This window comes from Garra rufa, chromosome 22 (assembly GCF_049309525.1).
Source record: "Garra rufa chromosome 22, GarRuf1.0, whole genome shotgun sequence".
In the NCBI taxonomy this organism is placed as follows: Eukaryota; Metazoa; Chordata; class Actinopteri; order Cypriniformes; family Cyprinidae; genus Garra; species Garra rufa.
Genome location: NC_133382.1, coordinates 1,124,480 through 1,146,332, shown reverse-complemented (window position 1 = coordinate 1,146,332; position 21,853 = coordinate 1,124,480). Strand labels below are relative to the sequence as shown.

The following is a 21,853-nucleotide window of genomic DNA, read 5'->3' as shown; positions in this document are numbered from 1 at the left end:
ATACTACAAGACATAAAATGGACTGTATTGTCATGGCAACTGGAAGTGGCTAGAAGCAGAGACCTTCAGGCTCTCATGAGGACCATATGAGCTCATTACAGCAACAGCTGTTAAACGCTTCACTTCACAAAATGCTCCTCAGACAAAACACAATTCACACAGAAACTATTTCTGTTATCCTTTACTCACTCAGAATTCACATTTTGTAAAACACAAAAGGAGACATTGAGCAGAATGTTCATGCTGCTCTTTTCCGACAATGACAGCTCTAAAAGATAAGAGCAGATTTGTTTGTGTGAAGAACAAATGTGAACACGAATCATCTCAAATGATTTAGTAACCAGTAAAAAGCATTTATTGGCCCTCATTCACCTGTGACTGATGATGTTCATTCTTAGCAAGCCAGAAAGCCTCCATCGACGGGCAGGATGACGCCGTTGGTCATGGCGCTCTTATCGCTGAGGAGGAAGAGGATGGAGTTGACCACATCCTCCACTTCTAAACAAAGACAAACAGAAACACTCTAGAAAACCCAAATCACCATAGACTGAGGCTGCTGACATTCTGCTGTTTCATACGTTTCACAATCTGCCTCTGATCTCACTAAATCACACAATCTCTGCTTTGAGAGAATCTGATTTACCATATAGACTAGAGATGCACCAAATGTTCGTCAACCGAAATTATTCAGCTGAAAATAGCGAATAAGTCAATGAAAAAGTGAAAAGGCTGAATAACTTATAGTGAACAACGAGGTGAGGTGACTGCACTAATGCAGCAAACATGTGGTCAGTGTGGAAGCATTTAAAACTGTCCGAGAAAGACGCAAAAATCATTCCAAGTATTTATTCTGACAGCAGCTCCTTAGCCAGGGTTCAAAGCCTAAAGATGACAATCATTCACAAATCTACTGCTGTCAGCAAAAAGCAGGACTGAGCTCTTCTTGTGGGTTTACCACTAAATAAAAGTCTACATTCAGAAATATTAGTATCGGCTTTTTACTGTTGTTCTGTCAAATAAAATAAAACAAATACTGCATAAGATTTCTGTTCAAACTAAAAGCTTACTTCTAAGCACATATACTAAAGCATTACGTACTTCCCAGCAACACACCAAAATAAAAACTTGCTAATTTAGGTTTGAAAATTATCATAATTCACATAGAAAATTAAAGATTTTTTACTATAAAAAAAAAAGTTTACTATAAAATAATTGTATTTTTATTTAATTTAGAAAAATAAATAAATAAATAAAGTCCAATGATATTATCATCATTATTATTAATTTTATATTGAATTATATTTAATGGGTCACACTATGTGTAGTGTGAGGACTGAGGACCAAACCACATCTCCAGGTACTTTTATGAGAACCAGGCAAAAAAAAACTTCTGTCTATTAATACATTTATTCTAACATTGTCCTTTGCTCAGCAAGGCTGAGTTAAGTAAATGTTTTTAAATTGCTGTTTTGTAATTGATTGATTTCTTTGAAATGCAAGACAAACTCTAAAAAGCAAATATTGGCTATTTAATTTATGCAATGGTAAAAGAAATTGGCAAAATACATGGGGGAGAAACACAAAAAAAAACGCATTCGGTACTTGGTCTTCGGTCTAAAGTTTATTTTGTTTGGCTTTGGCCAAGAATTTTCATTTCAGTGCATCCCTAGTATAGACATGTATTTTCAACATCAATGAGATTATATCACTGAGACTGACAAACACAGACTTACCTGCAAACTTCCCCAGCGGGATGCGGGACGTCATGCTTTTGGCTTTTTCTGGGTCACTCCATCCAATCCTCCCCATATCCGTCATCACCACGGTCGGGTTCACGGAGTTCACTCGGATCTGTCCGGGACGATTACATGACAGACATGCTGAATAACGCCACATTAACAACAAATACAGTTCATCTGGCAATCAATATGGACAAATAGACACTTTCAGTTCAATACAGAGAACACTGGCACAGATCTGATCAAAGATTTGTCATTTTTAAAATCAAATTTAACAAACATAAAGAAACATCAATAATAATAATAATAATAATAATAATAGAATTAGTTGTTGAAATAAATACACATTTTTATTATTATTATTATGATTATTAAAATTATTAATTTATAATAAAAATAATTACCATTAACTACAAACCAACATTTGATTAAATAAATAAATGAAAATAATATTAAAAATGATATAAAAACAGTGTAACATGTTACATTTTAATTATTAATGATATTTAAAATCTAATATTGATACTAATAACAATAATCAACATAATCATAATGAATTTAAATACTATTTAAAGAATATATATAATAACAGAAATACACCAACATGGGTAACAAATATACAACCCTGTTACCCATTTTGGTGTATTTTTTTTAATTAATAAATGAGTAAATAAATAATAATAATAATAATAATAATAATTATTATTATTATTATTATTATTATTATTATTATTACTACTATTAATAATAATAATAATGTTAATCATAATACATTTAAATAATATTAAAAATATATAAAAACAAAGAAATACACCAAAATGGGTAACTAAATCTGGAACCCTGTTACGCATTTTAGTGTATTTTTTGTTTTAATATTTTAAATAAATTAATACATACATGCATATTGTTGTTATAATAATAATAATAATAATAATAATAATAATAATAATAATAATAATAATAATAATACATTTAAATAATATTTTAAAAAACATAATAAAAAACATTAAAACAGAAAATACACCAAAATGGGTAACTAAATCTGCAAACCTGTTACCCATTTTGGTGTATTTTTTGTTTTAATATTTTAAATGTAATAAATAAATACATAAATAAATATATAACAATTATATTAATAATAATAATAATAATAATAATAATACATTTAAATAATATTTAAAAAACATAAAAACAGAAAATACACAAAAATGGGAAACTAAATCTGCAACCCTGTTACCCATTTTGGTGTATTTTTTGTTTTAATATTTTAAATAAATAAATACATGGATATTGTTATAATAATAATAATAATAATAATAATAAATGTAATAAAATATTAAAAAAATACACCAAGATGGGTAATTTAATCTGTAACCCTGTTACTCATTTTGGCGTATTTTATGTTTTTATATTTCAAATATTATAAATTTTTGTTTTAATTAATAAAATAATTAATTATTATTATTATTATATTAATAAAAGTATTAACAATAATCATAATTTTATATTCTTTTTAAATATGAAATATTATTAATTTATTATTATTATAAACGTATTAACAACAATAAATTAATCAATCAATTAATTGATTAATATTAATATATTAATAAAATATGAATAATAATATTTCTTAATCATAATATATTTAAACAATATTTTAAAAATATAAAAAGAGAAAACACCAAAATGGGTAACGGGGTTAAATTTGGCTGTTAATATATCAAAACAACAATATACTCATCATACTTAACATTATCATATTTTGCATTTTCAAAGAAAGCATTACAACAGTCATCAGTCCAACATGGAAAAGGCCATAAATCTGCATTATCAGCGGACAGTAATTCCATCCACTCCTCCACGTAATAATTACACACACAGCCCAACATTTAATCACCCATTTGACATATTCAGCAAACGCATTTAGAGATTTAAGAGGGTGCTTGTTGATTCCCGGAAAGACTGTTCACCACAAAGTGTCATTTTGTTCCTCAAAGCTGTAAACAACATATAATGAGCTGAGAGTTTGACCAATCTCATAAACATGCTCTGACAAAACTCTGGAGTGTAAATCAGGATTTAATAAGCAGCGATGAACCTGAAACGGGCCCAGCTCCAGCGCCATCACTCTGGTCAACATGTCCAGCGCTCCTTTAGTGGCACCTGCACAACACACAGTCACTTTATTATTATTACCTTAAAAATGAGATGTATACATCATCTGAAAGCTGAATAAATAAGCTTTAGCTTGTTAGGATAGGACAATATTTGTCTGAGATACAACTATTTGAAAATCTGGAATCTGAGGGTGCAAAAAAACAAATATTGAGAAAATCGCCTTTAAAGTTGTCCAACTGAAGGTCTTAGCAATGCATATTACTAATCAAATATTAAGTTTTGATATATTTACTGTAGGAAATTTACTAAATATTTTCATGGAACATGATCTTCATATCCTAATGATTTTTTGCATAAAAGAAAAATTGATCATTTTGACCCATACTAAGTATTTTTGGCTTTTGCTATAAATATACCTGTGCTACTTAAGACTGGTTTTGCATATTGCATCATTGCATATTTTAGCAATGTTTGATCTGTTAATAATCAGAAACCTTTATGTAAACATGATTGTAGACCTCAAATCATCTGATCAATTCTTATGAATTTTTAAATGTCCTTGTAAAAAGTCTCTTCCGCTCTCCAAGGCTGTATTCATTTGATCAAAAATACAGTAAACATTGTAAAATATTATGCGCAGCTGAATTTTCAGCATCATTACTGCAGTCTTCAATATTTTATAATATATTTTATAAATATCTCTACTGTCACTTTATGCATTCTTGATGAACTAAAAAAAAAATATATTTTTTTAAAATCTTATTTACCCCAAACTTTTGAATGGTAATGTATTACGACATAATGTTTCCAAAACTATTGTGCAGCACAACTGTTTTCCAAATCGCTAATAATCAGAAATGTTTGTTGAGCAGCAAATCAAATATTAGAATGATTTCTGAAGGATCATGTGACACTGAAGACTGCAGTAATGATGCTGAAAATGCAGCTTTGACCACAGAAATAAATTACATTTTTAATATATATTTGCATAGAAAACAGCTATATTAAATTGTAATAATATTTCACAATTTTTACTGTATTTTTGATCAAATAAATGCAGCCTTGGTGAGCAGAAGAGACTTCTCTCAGAAACATTGAGAAATCTTAAATATTCTAAGCTTTTGACAAATAGTGTAATGCACTAGTAGACCACAAAATCTGGTCAATTATTTCAAATTGAGATGTATACATCATCTGAAAGCTGAATTAATAAGCTTTGATTGATTGGTTGAATGGTTTGTCAGAATAGAAAACTATTTGAAAATCTGAAATCTCAGTGTGCAAAAGAAAACTAGTGAGAAAATCGCCTTTAAAGTTGTCCAACTGAAGTTCTTAGCAATGCATATTACTAATCAGAAATTAAGTTTGCATATATTTACAGTAGCCAATTTACTAAATATCTTCATGGAACATGATCTTAATATCCTAATGATTTTTGGCATAAAAGAAAAATCAATAATTTTGACCCATACACAGTATTTTTGGCTATTGCTACAAATATTCCCATGCCACTTAAGATTGCAATGTTTATGATTTATATAAACAGAATTATAAATCAGATTGGATTCAAAAATTCCCTCCAGGCTTAATAAACAGGTCTGGGACAATGATTCCAGTTGCATGAATGTGATACGATTAAACGCTTGGGACTCACAATATACAGCATGATCTCTCAGAGCGCTCTGTGAGGCTTGACTCGAGATGTTCACAATGGATCCTCCGCTTCCCCTGGCCTTCATTCCTCGAGCCACGATCTAAAACAAATGTAGATAGCATTTATAAAAGTCCTTCGGATCTGATCCAGCATCGCTTTAGTCTCTTCTTACTTGAGCAACATGAAGTGCAGCTTTCACGTTGACATTGAAAGACCTGCGAAAGCAATCACAAATGCACTCAGCCTATTTAAAAAAAGACAAATGATAGCGTGTGAGTGATATTTCAAAGCCTTACATGTCAAACTGATCTGGTGTGACTTCCAGAAAGGGCTGAAGTTTAGCGCAGGCGGCATTGTTCACCAGCAGATCCACCGGACCCACGTCTTTCAGCGCCTGCTCTGTGGCGTCCCAGTCTGACAGATCCACGCACACCGGCCTGATGGAGGGACACTGCGGATCAGAAGCAGCCCGAGTTACAAAGACACTGGCTATTGTCCGAATCTGGCTGAATGAGAGCTATGGGCATAAAGGAGCAGCGGGAGAATAGCGATGCGCTGGGGGACAATGGATCGCTGGGGTTTTGTCTCGGATGAGCCGGACCGTGACGAGGGGTCGTTACCTCCTGCACCAGGCCATCCAGGTCAGCCTTAGTGCGTGTGACAGCCGTGACCTCTGACCCACAGCGTGCCAGAGCCAGAGCCGTGGCTCGTCCGATCCCTGCGAGGCATTGAGGGGAAGTCAACGATCTGGTTTTTCATTACTTCTAACATGAGTCATTTGGAAAGTTCAAAGCATGCAAACTATGCGCTTATTATGCATTTCTAAAAGGACAGTTTGCAAAACATTTATCTTCTGTGGAACACAAATTAAGATTTTTCTAAGAATTGTATCTACTTAGCACAATTAACAATCAAATGTTTTTTGGACATTATAATTTTTAATGTTTTTTTTTTTTCTAAGGAAGTCTCTTCTGCTCACCAAGCCTGCATTTATTTGATTTAAAGTACAGCAAAAACAGTAAAATTCTGAAATATTTTTACTGTTTAAAATAACTGTTTTCTATTTGAATATATTTTAAAATCTAATTTATTTCTGCGATCAAAGCTGCATTTTCAGCATCATTACTGCAGTCTTAAGTGTCGCATGATCCTTCAGAAATCAGTCTAAGATTCTGATTTGCTGCTTAACAAACATTTTTATTTTTATTATCATCAATATTTAAAACAGTTGAGTATTTACAACAGTTTTCAGGATTCTTTGATTAATAGAAAGATCCCAAAAACAGGAATTATCTCAAATAAAATTTTGTAACAAAAGCTTGGAGTCAGTATATATATATATACATTGATACTTTTATTTAGCAAGGATGCTTTAAATTGATCAAAAGTGATGATAAAGACATTTATAATGTTACTAAAGATTTCTATTTCAGATAAATGCTGTTCTTCTTGACACTGTCAAAGAAACCTAAAAAAAAATTCTACACAACTGTTTTCAACGTAATAAAAATAATATTTATGTTTTTTTTTTTTAATTTTGAAACAATGTTTATGCAAGGCCATAATGTAACTTCGACTTATCTGAAAGATATTTTATTCTCTTAATAAAAAACTAAAAAATACAGAATTTTTCAAATCTGACTTTCCCCCTCAGAATCCTGAGTTTGCATCTCACAATTGAATTTTTGTTGTTTTTTATTGTTTGTTTTTTTTGATAACTGACATTTTAATCTCACAGTTTCAGCTTTTCTTCTCAAAATTGCATTTATATCTCACAATTTAAAGTAAATTTCTTGCAATTCAGTCTTGCAATTTTTTGCTAAAAAAGACCAGAATTTTGATATAAACTCAAAAAAAGCTAGAGATGCTAGAGTTATTTATTTATTAATGTTAAAGCCACCACAGAATAGTGAGAAGTGTGATAGAAATGAAATGTACTTGACTTCAAGAATGAGTAATCAAGTACTAATTTTATTTTATTTTTTAGCTACCATAATATTTTATTTCATGTTATACATTTTCAGCTTTAATGTTAAATTAATATGCAAATTAATTAATTAATGGCAAATTGGACTTGTTTCACGCTTGCTGCTTGTTTCACGAACTTTCCAAAATGTGTCGTCGTGAATGATTATTAGTTAATGAATGGAAAAGAGCGACATCGACTCTCTTCAGTGTCACTTTTGTATTCCACAAAAAATGTTACAAATTCGTAACGTGTGAGTAAACGATGTCAGAAATGTTTGTGTGCACTGTCCCTTTAAGTATTAAAGCTTACCTTTGCCAGCTCCAGTCACCAGAGCACGCTTTCCACTGAAGGATATCTCCATACTTGCTTTATCCAGCCCAAGTTCAGCCTACAAACACTTTAGCGCAACTGAAAGTACAGAAAAGCAGTTTGTTTCGCGTCACATTGCTAAAACACAGCAGATGGGTTGTTAAAAACGAAACCAATGTGTTTAACAGCACAAAACCTCTGCATCAAAGCTTTCTCATTCTTTACGTACCTCAGATCGAGTCTGCTGTTTGTTTGACTGAGCGAAGTTCAGTTCACTGGAGTGCAGCAGAATGAACAGGAAGGACGTGAAAACTCAGCAAGTTTGTCTGTATTTGTCACATGATCTGCTCACATAATCTAAAGTTTGTTTCGTAACATAATAATCACTTCCAAGACAGAAGTTACTACTTTAATGAGGGTGCAGTTAGTACCAGTGTTCAGTAACGCAAGTTATGTAATATTACTTTTTCCAAGTAACTAGTAAAGTAACGCATTACTTTTTTATTGACAAAAAATATTCGAGTTACTTTTTCCTCTCATTTATTGATTAAAAGCTCTTCTGTCCCCATGTTGAGAGAAATTGTGAGTAAGATGTTACTTTAGTTCTAGAATAAATGTGAACATGCATTTATTCATCTCACTCACTAAAAAACAGATACAGTGTTCTTCAAAATGAATCAAAACTGTCAAATTCAACACAAACCTGCGATAATTAAATATGTTCAATAATACGAATATCCTTTATGTATTTAATCCCATTTTATTAACCTTCGATGATCCATTTCATCCATACTAATAAGCAAAAATGACTCAAGATAATCTAACCATTTTTTTTTTTTTTTTTTTGCTAAAGAGTTGTCATTTTTTCTTCTGCGGTCTACTGTACAGACGTCAATCAAAAGTCTGAGGCTTTTGCTGTGAAAAGGCTTTTACATTTGACAAAAATTGAACTTTTTATATTAAAAACAAACAAACATGCCCTGCCCAGATTTAAAAAGTAACGCAAAAGTAACGAAACGCATTACTTTCCATAAAAACTAAGTAACGTGATTAGTTACTTTTTTAGGGAGTAACTCAATATTGTAATGCATTACTTTTATGATTTTCTGAGTTTATTGATGTGAAAATTAATTCCAAGACAGAAGTTACTTCTTCAAGTGAGGGTGCAGTTGGGTTTTGAATAAACTAAAATCATTCAGAAATCAGTCAAATATGCTGATTTGCTGCTCAAGAAACATTTATTATTATTTTATTATTAGCAATATTTATTATTTTAGTATGTTTTTTCAGGATTCTTTGATGAATAGAAAGATCCAAATATCAGCATTTATCTGAAATAAAAAGCTTTTGTAACAGTTTGGGATCAGTAAGATTTTGAATGCTTTTAAAAGTACTTTTTTGCTCATCAAGGCTGCATTTATTTAAACAAAAATAAAGAAAAAAATGTAATATTGTGAAATATTACTTTAATTTAAAATAACTGGTTTCTATGTCAATATGTTTTAAAATGTAATTTATTTCTGTGATCAAATCTGAATTTTCAGCATCATTACTCCAGTCTTCAGTGTCACATGATCCTTCAGAAATCATTCTAATATTCTGATTAATTATCAATGTTGGAAACAGTTGTGCTGCTTAATATTTAATTGGAACCTGCGAATAAAACATTGAAAAGAACAGCATTTATTAAAAATAGAAATCTTTTTTTTTTTATCTGTTTGGGGTCAGTACATTTTTATTCTTTCTTTTTTTTTTTTAATAAATGATACTTTTATTCACCAAGGATGTTAAATTGATAAAAAGTGATAGCAAAGATTTATATTGTTAGAAAAGATTTATATTTTGAATAAATGCTGTTCTTTTTATTTATCAAGAAATCTGATAAACAGGTTTAAAAAACATTGATTATAACAGTAATTAAATGGCATGTTACACTCTTAAAAATAAAGGTTGGCATCAATATAAAAAAACTTGAACATCCATGGAAACGTTCAAATGCAGAAAAGGTTTTTTATAGCTTTTTTAGATTTTTAAAATGTTATTCAAAATGGTTCTTCTTTGGTATCACTGCAAAAACTTTTGGAACCTTTATTTTTAAGTGAAAATGATTTTTGAAGATTCATGTGGCACTGAAAACTGTGTAATGGATGATAATTTAGTTTTGCATCACAGGAATAAATTATATTTCAAAATATATTACTATAGAACACCATTACTGTAAACTGTAGTAATATATGGTATATTTATCAATTTTGATCAAGTAAATGCAGCCTTGATGAGCACATAAAAATTCTTTAAAAAAACCATTACAAATCTTACTAATCCCAAACTTTTGAGTGGCAGTATCAATAAACTGGTTTTGAAAGTATGTTAATAGTACACATTTCAGAAGAGACAGACAGGCCTCACGTTCAAATGAATACACTGGCACATGCATAATAAATAAATTTATTAAAATGAAAATCATACTTTACATCATAACCAGTTCGCCAGATTAAAAAAAAAAAAAACAGAGTCAGCTGCATCAGCATTTGGTACGGTCAACGGAGAGCAAAACAAGTCACTGTTAAAGAAAGAGAAACCATCGAGTAGTTTTGGCATGTTTACGCAAACCACTGGCCTGCAGTGAGGAACGTGTTTGTGCAAATGTCAGAGAATCACGTGAACAGCATATTAGACAACATTTAAACACCACACTCACACTGGTGTTTCAATGGAAATAATTCAATGCTGTTTGCTTATGAATGGACAATTATTAAAACTTTGATTGCTTTTTGGTCTGTAATACATCCAACTGCTCAAACATGAACGCAATTCTGGATCGCAATTCATAAACACAGAAAAATGCGAGCTGTAAAGCATTGGCGGTAGATGAGCCGGCCTGCAGAAATCTGGAAAACACAATACTATAAAACTGCGTCAATACTGTTTTTCTCGTCCTTAGAGGCATTTTGCACAAGGCTTGCGTGGGCATATTTACAGCCCGGAGGAAAAGACGACTCTATAAAGATGACGTCAAAGCCACAGAAATGTGTCTTGAATCATTTCTACGAAAAAAAATCCCCTAGTAAATCTGAGAGACAACGCAATCCTGTCAAAACGCTCTTACAACAGGGACTCACTGTGTGTGTAAATCACTTGAAACCCAAATGTTTCAGAACAAAAATGTGTTTTAATAAATTAAAGCCACCCTGGTTAACCATAGACATGCAGGAAGTAACAAACAAACAACTTGTTGAAGGAATGCTTCACCCAAAAATGAAAATGAGTTTGTTTCTTCATCAGATTTGTAGCAATGTGTCAACAATGGATCCTCTGGAGTGAATGGGTGCCGTCAGAATGAGAGCCCAAACAGCTGATAAAAACATCACAATTATCCACAGCACTCCAGTCCATCAGTTAACATCTGGACAAGACAAAAGCTGAAACAAATCCAGAATTAAGACGTAAAATACATATAATCCAGGATAACACTTCCTCCAGTGAAAAAGCGGTCTGGTCTGAATCAGGTGACTTAATGACGGATTTGTTTGAACTTTTGTCTTCTCCAGATGTCAACTGATGGACTGGAGTGGTCTGGATTACTTGTGGATTATTGTGATGTTTTTAGCAGCTGTTCGGACTCTTATTCTGACAGCACCCATTCACATCCATTGGTGAGACAGTGATGGAATGACACATTTCTACAAATCTGATGAAGAAACAAAGTCATCCTAATCTTGGAAGCACTAAGGATGAGCACTTTCAGCAAAAATTTCTTTTGGAGATGAACTAATTCTGACGGCATCCATTCACTGCAAAGGATCCATTGGTGAGCAAGTGATGGAATGATGTGTTTCTAAAAATCTGATGAAGAAACAAACTCAACCTAATCTTGCATGGCCTTAAGAATGAGCACAGTTTCAGCAAAAACATTTTTTTTGAGGTGAAATAATTCTGATGGCACCCATTTACAGCAGAGGATCCATTGGTGAGAAAGTGATGGAATGACACATTTCTACAAATCTGATGAAGAAACAAACTCAACCTAATCTTGGAAGCCTAAGGATGAGCACATTTTCAGCAAAAAAAAAAAAAAAAAAAAAAAAATTTGTGAGGTGAACTAGTTCTGCCGGCACCCATTCACAGCAGAGGATCCATTGGTGAGACAGTGATGGAATTACACATTTCTACAAATCTGATGAAGAAACAAACTCATCCTAATCTTGGAAGCCTAAGGATGAGCACATTTTCAGCAAAAAAAAATTTTTTTTGAGGTGAACTAATTCTGACGGCACCCATTCACTATAGAGGATCCATTACTGAGACAGTGATGGATTTTATACAAATCTGATGAAGAAACAAACTCAACCTAATCTTGCATGGCCTTAAGAATGAGCACAGTTTCAGCAAAAAAAATTTTTTTTGAGGTGAAATAATTCTGACGGCACCCATTCACAGCAGAGGATCCATTGGTGAGAAAGTGATGGAATGACACATTTCTACAAATCTGATGAAGAAACAAACACATCCTAATCTTGGAAGCCTAAGGATGAGCACATTTTCAGCAAAAAAAAAAATAATTTTTTTGAGGTGAACTAATTCTGACGGCACCCATTCACTGTAGAGGATCCATTAGTGAGACAGTGATGGTTTTATACAAATCTGATGAAGAAACAAACTCATCCTAATCTTGGAAGCCTAAGGATGAGCACATTTTCAGCAAAAAAAAAATTTTTTTTGAGGTGAACTAATTCTGACGGCACCCATTCACAGCAGAGGATCCATTGGTGAGAAAGTGATGGAATGACACATTTCTACAAATCTGATGAAGAAACAAACTCATCCTAATCTTGGAAGCCTAAGGATGAGCACATTTTCAGCAAAAAAAAATTTTTTTTTGAGGTGAACTAATTCTGACGGCACCCATTCACTGTAGAGGATCCATTACTGAGACAGTGATGGATTTTATACAAATCTGATGAAGAAACAAACTCATCCTAATCTTGAACGGTCTGAGAGTGAACACATTTTCAGCAGATTTTCAATTTTGGATGAACTATTTAACTGCTTTCACATGTGCATTATTTTGGTAGGAAGAGTTTAATGGAAAGCTGTGTTTGTGCAAGTCTCTGCTCAGCGATGAGGCGTTCGTATCCCAGAGGTCAGTGACGACTCTTGCGTGGGCACCACTCTGTTTCTGGATAGAGCAGGCAGTGAAGCGTTTTAAACCTGGAGAGACAATGGTTGCTTCATAAAACCCAGCAGTGGAACTTTATTGTGAAGTAATAGGAAAGCAATGTTGTTCAGGGCTGTATGTGTGTGTCTGCGTACCGTGTCGGATCTTCAGCCAATGAGAACGCTCCTCCAACATTGACCACATTCCTCCTGTTCTCAAATCCACCATAACTGAGGGTCACCTATGGAGAACGGAAACACAGAAAGTGTGAGGATTTCAATCACAAGAGGCATCATGAGACTGGAGTAGGCAGGTATTGTGTAAGTGGGATATATATTTACACAGATGTGGGAACAATCTGGGATCAAAGCCAGATCCTGCTGCTCAGGACACTAACAAACACTGCTTTACAAACAATGGAAGTGTATGATAGTTTTGACAACCATGGTGCTACAATATTAACCAGTCCCACCAGGATTACACCATTTTTTGTGATCAAAATCTAAAATATTTTTTGTAATATTGACCATATTATGTATGACACTAGATGTACAATAGTCACACAAAAGAAAAGCAAGCATGAATCTTGCTTTTTTGTCTTTTTACATTTTTTTTTTAACAATATTTTTGGTTAATAAAAGTCAAATATAAACAAAATAAAGCGTGCTTTAGTTAAGGTAAAAAAAACTACAGAGATTAAAATGTTAAAAAGTAAAATAAAGAATTGCAGTTTTCACTAAATGAATTAAATATACTGATCCTTTATAAAACTACTCATATTACTAAGTCAAGAGCAGTGCGTTTTTTTATTATTAAAGGATTACTCCACTTTTAGAATAAAAATTTCCTGATAATTTACTCATTTCTTCCTTTCTTCAGTTGTGAACAATTTGTTTTTTTTGAGGAAAACATTTCAAGAATTATCTCCATATAGTGGACTTCTATGGTACCCATTAGTTTGAACTTCCAAATGCAGTTTAAATGCAGCTTCAAAGGACTCTAAACGATCCCAGCCGAGGAAGAAGGGTCTTATCTACCGAAACAATTGGTTATTTTCTAAAAAACATTTACAATTGATATACTTTTTAACCTCAAATGCTCGTCTTGTCTAGCTCTGCATGAACTCTGTGTATTCCAGTTCAAGACAGTTAGGGTATGTCAACAAACTCTCAAAAAATAGGACTATTTTAAAGCTGGAGGAGAAAGTGAGATGGGAGTTTTTCCACATACCCTAACTGTCTTGAACCAGAGCGCACAGAATACACATGCACATCACAGATGAGCATTTGAGGTTAAAAAGTATATAAATTGTAAAATTTTTAGAAAACAACCAAATGTTTTGCTAGATAGGACCCTTATTCCTTGGCTGGGATCGTTTAGAGCGCTTTGAAGCTGCATTTAAACTGCATTTTTAATCTTCATTCCATTGGGCACCATTGAAGTCCACTATATGGAGAAAAATCCTGGAAGGTTTTTCTCAAAAAACGTAATTTCTTTGCGACTGAAGAAAGTCACAAATATCTTGGGGGTGAGTAAATTATCAGGAAAGGTTTATTCGGAAAGTGGAATCAACATTACATAAAATAAAGACATCAACTGCAATCACTTCAAGACCGAATTCACAGATCCAATATATTTTCTCACAAACGGTTTACATGAATTGTTTATAATTTAGCGTATTTGACTGTTCAATGTGTCAAAAAGTAATTATTTTGTCCTTAAATGGCAAATTATGCCATATTACAAATAATGCATTATACTGAACAAACGAAAACCCCAAGTCTTTTAGCCCATGGTGGGTTGAGTGCCCTGACCTGCTGGAGTATGTTGTCTGTGGGGAGTCTCTGCAGGTTCTCCAGGTGTGAGTGGAACAGGCCTGTGTGAGTCAGAGGAACCTCCAGCAGAGCCTCGATGATATAACCGATCGTACAGTCGTCCGGGAGCCGGATCTTCTCCGCAGTCGTAATGAAGTTTCCAAGACTGAGAGAAAAAAAAAAGAAAGAGGAAAATATGTGACCCGTGCTGGCAAAATGAGTTGTAATGAGCTAATTTTCCACAAAGAAGTTATTTTTGTCATATTTTCCATTAAAATACTTTCAAAATGATAAAAAAAAGACAGAGCTACAGCCGTTTGAAGGCAATAGAAGGTGCGGTTTCCAATACAGATGTGCAAAACTTATCGATATTATATAATGTTGATTAAAAAGTATTGCAAAATGACATAAATGTGAAAAAGCCATTTCCATTGCCGTTTTGCGAAAAAAATTCTCCTTTTTTCGAATTGCCTAAAAAGAAAAAAAAGTTTTGCGATATATGGAAGTTTTTGCACAATTGACGTGTTTCTATTAGGCGCATTTTCAATTCACAATTTCAGTTTGCACAATTTAAGGGGTAATGGAAATGCAGCTGGAATCAGCAGAGCTAATTTTGAGAAAAAAAGTTTTCTGAAGACTTCAAAGCAAACTTTAATAATAATTACTATATTATCAATCACAATGTAGCTATTTTTTATTGTATCTTTGTTATTAAAAAATAAGAACAAAGATGCAAATAAACAGTTTAATAAAGAACAGTGAGTGATTCTGACTTTTAATGTTTGCTTGAGAGAGATCTATTGTAAGGCCTACTGGATCTAATATAATGTTACATACAGTGCCTTGCAAAAGTATCCATACCCTTCATTTTGTTTTGTTGCAGCATTATGTTAAACTGCTTTAAATGGGTTTTTCCCCACATCAGTTTACACTCCATACACCATAATAATGACAAGCACAAACCAGATTTGCTAATGTTACACATGCATTAAAAATAAAACACTGAAATAAGTAGATTGCATAAGTATTCATACCCTTAACTCAGTCCATAGTTGAAGCAGCTTTACAGCCTCAAGTGTTTTTGGGTCTGATGTGAGCATCTTTGCACATCTGCATTTGGCAATTATCTGCCATTCACCTCTCCATCTCTGTCAGCTTGGACATTTTCTAGAGTCCTAGTTGTTCCAATCGTCTTCCATTATGGAGAATGCTTCTGTCAACCTTCAATGCAGCAGATTTGTTTCTGAACTCTTCTCTAGATCATGGCCTTAACGCAAGTCTGTCACTGAGCTCTACAGGCAGTTATCTTGGTTTTTGCTCTGATCTGCATTTTCAGCTGTTAGACCTTTTCTGAGAGGTGTGTGCCTTTCTAAATCAGACTCATTCAAATGAATTTGCCACAGTTTAACTCCACTCCAAGTGTAGGAACATCTAGAAGCAATATGAATGCTCCTGAGATACATTTCCAGTGTCCCAGAAAAGGGTATGAATACTTATGCAACGGGATCTTTTTGGTTTCTTATTTCTAATAAATTTGCAAAGTTGTTTCAAACCTGTTTTGTGCTTTAGTTTAACATAATGCTGCAACAAAACATGAAAAAAATAAAGGGGTATGAATACTTTTGCAAGACACTGTCTCAGATTGTTCTCCAACCATTAACTAAACATTCATGTAAGACATAACAGATTATGTTTGTGTAAATCTCAGCAAGACATAATTCACAGTAATGTACTTTATAGGGAGATCATGCTCTCGGAAAGGCGTGCTTTTGCACAAGTTTGTAAATGTTTTATCATCATGGGTTTGGAAAACAAAAACATTTCACTGGTTTGGACTCTTGTCATCAAAAATTCAACAAATATTCACAAAACATACTTAAAATAGACCTACAAGTTGTGGTGAGAAGCAGCAGCAGTCGTCCAGAAGTGAGCAGAGAAAAAGGCACTCCTCTCAGGGAATGACAAATAAAGATCATTTTAGAGGTTTAATTACTATTTGGAGTATTGGGATCGCTAAAAGAGGGCTTAATGAACTCGTTTTTGTGAAATACCCAAAATCTACCAGGACACGTGTGATTTAAATAGCAACTCACACAAGGACTTTAATTCAGTGTAAAAATGATGCGCTTACATTATGCAAAAACAGTCAGAACTACCAAAAGACAGCTTATGATTTGCATGTAAACCTGTTTTAGAAGCCTATACGCAAATAGACAAACCGACAACAGGAAAAGCAGTTTACACATGATTTCGAAAGTGTTTTGAATATATAATTATATGTTGTTGATGTCAAAATGGTTGCATAGTCAGGTTTGTGTATGCTGAATAAAGCTGACAAGAGTGCTGAAAGATGTGTTTACATGTCAAGTGGATAAAATAATACAGAAAGAACCCACACAGAAGCAAATAACACCGTTTATGATTTTCCATGAGCTTACGCAACTTCTCACATCATAATCAGTAAGATCACTGAGCAAAAAATAAGTGTGAACTCGCCTCGCCCATGGACTCATCTTGAGAGCTAAACCTCGGCTGATGCAGAATCCAGCTCCTCCGGTGGCGAACCAGAACTTGACTGAGACCTGCAGGAGACGATCAACAATAACTAGCTTTTCTTTCTTCTGCAACAACACATTTCATTGATTAACAGTGACTGTAAAGACTTTTATCATGTTTCAATTTCTATTTCTTTTAAATTTTATATTCATCTGTAAAATAAAATGTATGATGTTTTAGCAAAAATACTGGATAGCACAACTGTTTTCAACATTGATGATAATCAGAAATGTTTCTTAAAGAGCAAATGATTTCTGAAGGATCATGTGACACTGAAGTCTGCAGTAATGATGCTGAAAATTCAGCTTTGATCGCAGAAATAAATTAGGGTTTAACAGATATTCACATAGATAACAGCTGCAGTAAACTGTAATAATATTTCAGAATTTTACCGTATTTTTGATCAAATAAATGCAGCCTTGGTAAGCTTAAAAATGTTAAAAGTTTAAAAAATTCCCAAAATATTTACACAGAGAATGCATGATCATAACATTAAATTTAATTAAAAATCTGAATGTTACAATTGTAAAAGTGGTGTATCAAATTAATAACAAATGCTTTAAATATCCTCCCCTTTATTTGGCAACAAAGTTGTCAGAATTTTGCTTTAAACACATTTTTTCAATTTTTTGAAATGAATACAAATACAAATACATCTGGAGAAAATCTCAATTGTTTTTGCATAAAAATTGTTCACTTACTTTACTCACAATATTCTAACTGTTTTTATTATTTGGCTTGTTTGTGGTTTAACAAATCCACTACAGTTGTTATGTTACTGAATCAGCCCTATTAACCCGTTCTTTAAAGTCAAAAGGCAAGACAGGCTCACCGATCCGTCGCTCTTGACCCTCTCAGCGGCCTCTATGGGATGATCCAGACTGGGTCTGCCCAGATACACATCCTGTGTGTGAGAATAGGACGACAGCAGCTCCAGCAAACTGGACAGGATCACGTAGTTATCATCATCCATGTGACAGAACCACCTGAGAGAAACAGAGAAAATACACGAAACTCTCACTTACTACTGCTCAAAACTCTGGAATAATTACCATTTTTAAATGTTTTTGATCATCTCTTATGCTCAGCAAAGCTGCATTTATTTAACTTAAAATATAGCTAAATTGTTCAATAATATTATAATTTAAAACAGCTGTTTTCTATGTGAACATCTGTTAAAATGTCATTTATTTCTGCGATCAAAGCTGCATTTTCAGCATCATTGTCGCATGATCCTTCAGAAATCGTTCGAACATGTCGATTTGCTGCTCTGCAAACATTTGATTATTATTAATGTTGAAAACAGTTTTGCTGTCCAACATTTTTGTGAAAAACATCAAACTTTTTAACTTTTTTTCTCACAATGAATAAAAACTGCATTTATTTTAAACAGAAATCTTTTGTAATGTTATAAATGTCTTTTTATATCAATTGAATGCATCCTTGATTAATAAAACTAATCATTTCTTTCTTTAAAAAAAAATCTTATATACCCCAAACTTTTGTGTATCATGGTTTCCACAGAAATATTAAGCAGCAAAAACATTTAACATTGATTAGAAATGCTGCCATAAAAGGATAAAAAAAATAAAATGCATAATATTAAAACCACTAATTTTAATTGTAATATTACAGTTTTTAGTGAAATCATCATCAAATAAAAGCTGTATGATGACTGTACACTTTGATTCAATGCACTACATGTCCATTAAGACCTTTTGCATGTGCTGCCCAATATTTTTGTGAAAAAAAAAAAAAAGATACATTCAATTTTTAGGATTCATAGATAAATTTCAAAAATCTCAAAAGTTCAAAAGAACAGCATTTATTTAAAATATAACTAACATTATAAATGTTTTTTTCTGCCACTTTCGATCAATTTAATGGATCCTTGATTAATAAAAGTAATTATTTATTTATCTTATATACCCAGGTACACATTTTACATTAATAATATTACTGTTTTTACTAAATTTATCATGTTTCTTGAACAGCATATCAGTATATTACAATGATTTCTGAAGGATCATGTGACACTAAAGACTTGAGAAATGATGAAGAAAATTCAGCTTTGATCACAGAAATAAAATTACAATTTAACTGAAATATTCACACAAAAAAAATGCTGCATTAAACTAATATTTCAAAATGCTACTGTATTTTTGATCAAATAAATGCAGCCTTGGTAAGCTTAAAAAAAAAGTTGTGTGACAAACATGTTTCCCAGCGTTCCCAAAATATTTACTTTGAGAATACAATCATAACATTAATGTAATAAAAAAATCTGAACGTTATAATAAATGGTGTATCAAATTAATAACAAATGCTTTAAATAAAGTTGTCAGAATTGTGCTTTAAACACATTTTTTCCTTCATTTTTTTGAAATAAATCGAATACATCTGAAAAAAAGTTATTTTAGACAACAGAAGAAAAAAAAAAAAAAAAAAAAAAAAAACATACAGAAAAACCTTGAAAACCCCAAAAGTCTTTTCGCAGGCAGACTTTACTCACAATATTCTGTTTTTATTATAAAAAAATATTATATTATATAATACATTTATCATATATAAAAGCAGCCTTGGAGAGGAAAAAAAATAAAAAAGACTTTCAAAAACATTACAAAATCATAGTTTATCTTAAGTTCTTACCAGTGCTGTAAGTGAATGACACAACTGCTAATAGTGCTGTATGATGACTGTACGCTATGATTTAATGCTCTACATGTGCATTAGGAGCTCTTGCATGATAATGTAAGATGAAAGATGAACTCAACTTTTTCTGTGACTCGATGAACTTGTCATACTCCACAGACATCTTGCAGCACAAGGCCTGACGCGTATGAGCCGCAGAGCAGTTGGTGTTGATGATGTTCAGCCCTTCAGGAGACAATGACAGACCACTCCTGATTTATTATGAGTTACATGACATTCAATTACTTCACATTCATGCCATGATGAAATGAAGCATGAACATGAGCTGCTTCTAACTAGGAGTGGCTCGGGATGGTCAGCTCTTGCAACGAGAGATTCGCACTGGTCTCTAGATGCTTTTTCTGTTAATTTAAAGCTTCAATATGATTTAAAATAGAGCTGTAAAATGATCAGTCACGACTAACTGATTCAAAATAGAAGTTTGTTTGCATACTATGTGTGTGTACTGTGTATATTTATCATGTATATATATATAAATACACACATAAACTGTATGTATGTATTTAAAAATATATTTACATTTATTCATTTAGCAGATGCTTTTATCCAAAGCGACTTACAAATAATTACAAAAAATATTTCCCAATTGTATGTATTATATATAAATATTCATCTAATATATTCTTCCTTAATATATACATGTTTGTGTATTTATATATACACACATAATAAATATACACAGTACACAAACTTTTATTTTGAATCGATTCATTGCTATTAAGGGTTTGCAGCTCTAATTTAAAGTTTTTTTTTTAATTTAAAGCTCATTTTAATGTCTCTCCATCTTACCTGCTTTCTGTCTGAGATCTTTATCCTCTATATCAGTGAAGATAAACGTCTGAAACAGAGAAAGACAAAGTTCAATGCCAGATATAAACACAGCGTTCACTTGAAAACAATCTGTAGTGACAAAAACTAAAGTCTGAAAACATATTTACAACTGTTGGTCAGGGATTTACTAATCTTTTTGTAAGTATCATATTTTACAAGTATCTGCTGGGAATTTTTTGTTAAAAATTCAACAATTTAATGATGCATTCGCATGTCCACAGTTCTGTTAATGGTCACATCACATGCAGGAAAAGTGTTATTTCACTGTCATTAAAAAACACTTTTTTTGGGGGATTTTTTATTAATTTATATTATCATTTATTTTTAATATTTTATTTTTATATTTAATATTTATATATATATTTTTTCTATTTTACTGTTTTTAGTTACAGTTTTAATTATTTTCTAAGCCATTTGTAAAAAAAAAAAAATATATATATATATATATATATACACACACACACAAATATATACACACACAAATATATATATATACACACACACATATACACACACAAATATATATACACACAAATATATATATTTGTGTGTGTGTATGTATATATATTTGTGTGTATATATATTTGTGTGTGTGTACACACACACACACACACACACACACACACACACACACACACACACACACACACACACACACACACACACACACACACACACACACACACACACACACACACACACACACACACACACACACACACACACACACACACACACACACACACACACACACACACACACACACACACACACACACCATTTTAGTTATTTTAGTAAGATTAACTTCATTTTTATTTCAAGTAACAGTATTTTTTATGGGTTTGGTTATAGTTGTAGCTGGGTCAAAGACGAAAAGGTGTTTAAACATAAAAACAGCAAGTGTAATACTGCTTTAAATTGTTGTTTTGGCCCAAAAAAAAAAAAAATTACAAATTAAAAAGTTTTTTAATTGCAAGTTTAATTTAATTGCAT

The 21,853-nt window shown here is 32.3% G+C and overlaps 2 protein-coding genes across 2 annotated transcripts in view; both read right to left on the bottom strand.

Moving 5' to 3' along the window:
• Window positions 1–166: 166 nt before the first annotated feature.
• On the bottom strand, window positions 167–8,149 carry dcxr (dicarbonyl/L-xylulose reductase). Its single transcript, XM_073828511.1, has 10 exons — window positions 8,019–8,149; window positions 7,790–7,888; window positions 6,132–6,229; window positions 5,808–5,962; window positions 5,684–5,726; window positions 5,512–5,611; window positions 3,838–3,902; window positions 1,734–1,851; window positions 373–498; window positions 167–268 (listed from the first exon to the last, which is right to left on the bottom strand). The coding sequence occupies exons 2-9, from the start codon at window positions 7,839–7,841 to the stop codon at window positions 395–397; spliced, it is 735 nt and encodes a 244-aa protein (XP_073684612.1). The 5' UTR covers window positions 7,842–7,888; window positions 8,019–8,149; the 3' UTR covers window positions 167–268; window positions 373–394.
• A 2,072-nt stretch (window positions 8,150–10,221) lies between these two features.
• LOC141297697 (beta-1,3-N-acetylglucosaminyltransferase radical fringe-like) overlaps window positions 10,222–21,853 on the bottom strand; it is a 28,017-nt gene continuing 16,385 nt past the window's right edge. Inside the window, exons 3-9 of the mRNA XM_073828146.1 lie at window positions 20,819–20,867; window positions 20,092–20,194; window positions 18,150–18,303; window positions 17,258–17,343; window positions 14,762–14,927; window positions 13,103–13,188; window positions 10,222–13,000 (exon numbers count right to left, since the gene is read on the bottom strand). Of these exons, the coding sequence (XP_073684247.1) occupies window positions 12,934–13,000; window positions 13,103–13,188; window positions 14,762–14,927; window positions 17,258–17,343; window positions 18,150–18,303; window positions 20,092–20,194; window positions 20,819–20,867 (711 nt within the window). The 3' untranslated portion in view covers window positions 10,222–12,933. The remainder of the gene's footprint in view (window positions 13,001–13,102; window positions 13,189–14,761; window positions 14,928–17,257; window positions 17,344–18,149; window positions 18,304–20,091; window positions 20,195–20,818; window positions 20,868–21,853) is intronic.

Coding starts and splice junctions, on each gene's coding strand:
- dcxr (XM_073828511.1), bottom strand. CDS start 7,841: ATGGAGATATCCTTCAGTGGAAAGCGTGCTCTGGTGACTGGAGCTGGC. Junction 3,903..5,511: donor GAGAGATCATGCTGTATATT/GTGAGTCCCAAG, acceptor TGTGTTGTGCAG/GTGCCACTAAAGGAGCGCTG. Junction 1,852..3,837: donor TGGAGCTGGGCCCGTTTCAG/GTTCATCGCTGC, acceptor CGTCCCGGACAG/ATCCGAGTGAACTCCGTGAA.